This window comes from Arabidopsis lyrata (genome assembly GCF_000004255.2).
Source record: "Arabidopsis lyrata subsp. lyrata unplaced genomic scaffold ARALYscaffold_5, whole genome shotgun sequence".
Classification (NCBI taxonomy): domain Eukaryota; kingdom Viridiplantae; phylum Streptophyta; class Magnoliopsida; order Brassicales; family Brassicaceae; genus Arabidopsis; species Arabidopsis lyrata.
This window is the reverse complement of record NW_003302551.1, coordinates 16,129,261-16,133,110: the sequence shown is the minus strand read 5'-3', so window position 1 is coordinate 16,133,110 and position 3,850 is coordinate 16,129,261. Positions and strand designations below refer to the sequence as shown.

At 36.0% G+C, this 3,850-nt stretch overlaps 1 protein-coding gene across 1 annotated transcript; it reads left to right on the top strand.

The window, feature by feature from the left end:
• The first annotated feature begins 1,510 nt into the window (after nt 1-1,510).
• On the top strand, nt 1,511-3,090 carry LOC9313935 (probable aspartyl protease At4g16563). The gene has a single exon (XM_021025752.1). It carries the CDS (start codon nt 1,601-1,603, stop codon nt 3,044-3,046), a length of 1,446 nt encoding a protein of 481 aa, XP_020881411.1. The 5' UTR covers nt 1,511-1,600; the 3' UTR covers nt 3,047-3,090.
• The last annotated feature ends 760 nt before the right edge of the window (nt 3,091-3,850 follow it).

Sequence of the window (3,850 nt, the reverse complement as noted above, 5' to 3'; positions counted from 1 at the left end):
TGTAATATCCAGCCTCAAAATCCGCGATTTGTTGCTTTTTCATTTTTTTTAAAAACGCAAATTATTAAACATTTTTGTTGATTGGCTGACAAAAAGCGTTTTTGACTATTTGCATCTCAATTCCGCTTTTTTCAAGTCACCAATCAAGGCCTATGTTTGTTTTACCGCTGCAGTACAACTATGTTTGTTACAACTTTTTTTTTTTTTGTCAATTGTTAAATAATAAATACTCTCTCCGTTTCAGTTTAGTTGTCGTTTTAGAATTTAAATTTTGTTTCATAATAGTTGTCGTTTTAGGTTTTCAATGCAAATGTTTGGTGTAAATTCCAGTTTTATCCCTACAGTTTTAATGTTTTGGCCAATGAAATTTTTTATAAAATATATTAATAAAGAGTAAAACAGAAAATTAAATGCTTACTAAAACCTTAAACGACAACTAAAACGAAACGGAGGGAGTATCCTTACTGACTTTTATAGATTCTTCATCAATATGTGCATTAAGTCACACTGCTTTGAAAGGAAAGCCTTTAAATTATTTGTTTTATCAATGTTTGCCACTTTTAAGGTCACATAGTTTATAAGGGTCAACAAATATACATGTGGTCGATTACTCACACCTATTGTAGTTTTCAACGTGCTTTTATTTGGTCAATTGATTTATAACGTAGAGATTCATGTTACAATTTATCGATCTATTCAAAGTTATTTCAGATCATAGTGTAGACGAATCTCATCTGATATTCTGGATCTTACTATATATGGTTGTATAAAAAATTTAATCAGTCTGAAAAATATTGTTAACCAAATCATCCTCTGATAAATATATACAGTACGTAGAAGAGTATTCAGAGATGATTACTTAAATTGGTGTATAATCTAAAGTATAGAACTTGAATTGAACGGAGAAAAACTCCATTCCTTAAAAACACAGACAAAATTTATTCAATTAAAGCAATTACATGTAGATTGGTTAGAGAAGGTATGCATTAATAAATATGCATCACATGATTTGTAAATATGGTTAGTCCCTTGAGCAATCACATGGCCAATCAATCAAGCCAATTGATTGAAAAATAGGTCGATTGTAATTGCCCACAATTCTCTTAATTGTTTTTTTTTTTAATATAGTTCGTATTTTTTAACGATATATGCATGCTAAATTTTTTTTATAACTTGAATGACGTGTAATCCTATAATTAGTATTTGGATTTCAGTATTTGTATCTCATAAACCAATATAATGTACATCCACAAATTCGATACCATTGGCATTTTCTATAAATACAAATATGTATTGGCTGGCTCTCTATCATGTCGACGATACAAATTACAAAATTCATTTCCACGTATAAAATTCCTTATATTAGTAAGTTTCCTAGTAAATACAGACCCATTTGTAATTTTGTTTTTAATTTTTTTGTGTAAAACATTTATAATCCAAAAAAAAAAAACATTTATAATCCCATTTAATAATGAAGAAGAAAGTCACAGAGATCGAACATGATTCTCCACTTTTTTTCCACTTTCCACTTCTTTGTCTTCTTTCTTCTCCTTCTCACTTACTTAACCCATAAGCCATCAATCCCAAAAACACCACAACTATGGCTTCTTCTTCTTCTTCTTCTTCTTCTTCTTCTTCTCCTCCTCTCTTCTTCTCCTTCTTCCTTATCTTCCTCTCCGTCGTCTCCGCCGTCAAACTACCTCTTTCTCCCTTCTCCCACTCCGACCAATCACCAAAAGATCCTTACCTCTCTCTCCGTCGTCTCGCTGAATCCTCAATCGCTAGAGCTCATAAACTCAAACACGGCACCTCCATAAAACCCGACGAAGAAGCTCTCTCCTCCACAGCCACCGCATCCGCCACCGTCGTGAAATCTCATCTTTCACCTAAAAGCTACGGCGGTTACTCAGTCTCTCTCAGCTTCGGCACACCGTCGCAAACAATCCCATTCGTTTTCGATACCGGAAGCAGTCTCGTCTGGTTCCCATGTACCTCGAGATATCTCTGCTCCGATTGCAATTTCTCCGGTTTGGATCCGACTCAAATCCCTAGATTTATCCCAAAGAACTCTTCCTCTTCCCGGGTTATCGGGTGTCAGAATCCGAAATGTCAGTTTCTATTCGGAGCCAATGTTCAATGCAGAGGATGTGACCCGAATACCCGAAATTGCACCGTCCCTTGTCCACCGTACATTCTTCAATACGGATTAGGATCAACGGCTGGGATTTTAATATCCGAAAAGCTTGATTTCCCGGATCTAACCGTACCCGATTTCGTTGTCGGATGTTCAGTTATCTCCACCCGAACACCCGCTGGTATCGCCGGGTTTGGGCGAGGACCCGAATCGCTTCCTTCACAAATGAAGCTCAAGAGTTTTTCTCACTGTTTGGTTTCTCGCCGGTTCGACGATACCAATGTCACCACCGATCTTGGTTTAGATACCGGGTCGGGTCATAAATCCGGTTCGAAAACTCCGGGTCTCAGCTACACGCCGTTTCGGAAAAATCCCAATGTCTCCAACACAGCTTTTCTCGAGTATTATTACCTCAATCTCCGGCGAATCTACGTCGGAAGTAAGCACGTGAAGATTCCGTACAAGTTTCTCGCGCCGGGAACTAACGGAAACGGAGGATCCATCGTTGATTCCGGATCTACATTCACATTCATGGAGCGACCCGTTTTCGAGCTAGTAGCTGAAGAATTCGCGACACAAATGTCGAATTACACTCGTGAGAAAGACTTAGAGAAGGTCTCAGGAATTGCACCGTGTTTTAATATCTCCGGGAAGGGAGACGTGACGGTGCCGGAGCTGATTTTTGAGTTTAAAGGTGGAGCGAAAATGGAATTGCCGTTATCGAATTACTTCTCGTTCGTTGGGAATGCTGATACTGTTTGTCTCACGGTGGTGTCCGATAACACCGTTAATCCCGGCGGCGGGACTGGTCCGGCGATAATTCTGGGAAGTTTCCAGCAACAGAACTATTTAGTTGAATACGATTTGGAGAATGACAGGTTTGGGTTCGCGAAGAAAAAGTGTAGCCCGTGAGTTTTCAGGGGTAAATTTGGAAATTTAACTTTTTTTTAAACGATGAGATCAATTTTTATGATTTTTAATTTCTTTTTTCGAAATAAAAGAAAAGGGTGTTAAATCTATATATCTATATATACATTTTTGGATGACTTTTAGCAAATAAATCCTGGAGTTGGAATGTATTTACGGATGAATGCCATTGGCATTAATTATTTAAATTTGAAAAATATTAATTAAAGATATTACCAACACGATTTCGAGAATCATAAATTCATATCTTCCTTAATTTTCTGAGTCATTAATGTGATAATCTTTAGGAAATATTTCTCTGTAAAAAAAAAATCCACATTAATGAAGGCATTAAAATCGACACTAACAATTAAATTATGAGAAATTGTTAAAAATGCCCCTTTTTCAATACCCCTTTTCAAAAATGCCCCCTTTGAGAGTCCATTTTTAAGTTTGTCCTCTTTTAATTTTTAATGACCATTTTACCCTTATTTGAAACAAAATTAGGTCCACAAAATACAAAATATTTTTTGGCGGGAAAAGTGATCCTGCAATTTTCCCGCCAAAACACTTGTAAAAACCTTTAAAAAACCTTGTAAAATTTTTCCCGCCAAAAAATTTTCCTGCCAAAAAAATTTTTTTGCGGGAAAAGTGATTCCGCAATTTTTTTTGCGAAATTTTTTTGGCGGGAAAATTTTTGGCGGGAAAAATTTACAAGGTATTTTAAAGGTTTTTTACAAGGTATTTACAAGTGTTTTGTAAGGTTTTACAATGTATTTTAAAAGGTTTTACAAGGTACTTTAAGGTTTT

Coding starts and splice junctions, on each gene's coding strand:
- LOC9313935 (XM_021025752.1), top strand. CDS start 1,601: ATGGCTTCTTCTTCTTCTTCTTCTTCTTCTTCTTCTTCTCCTCCTCTC.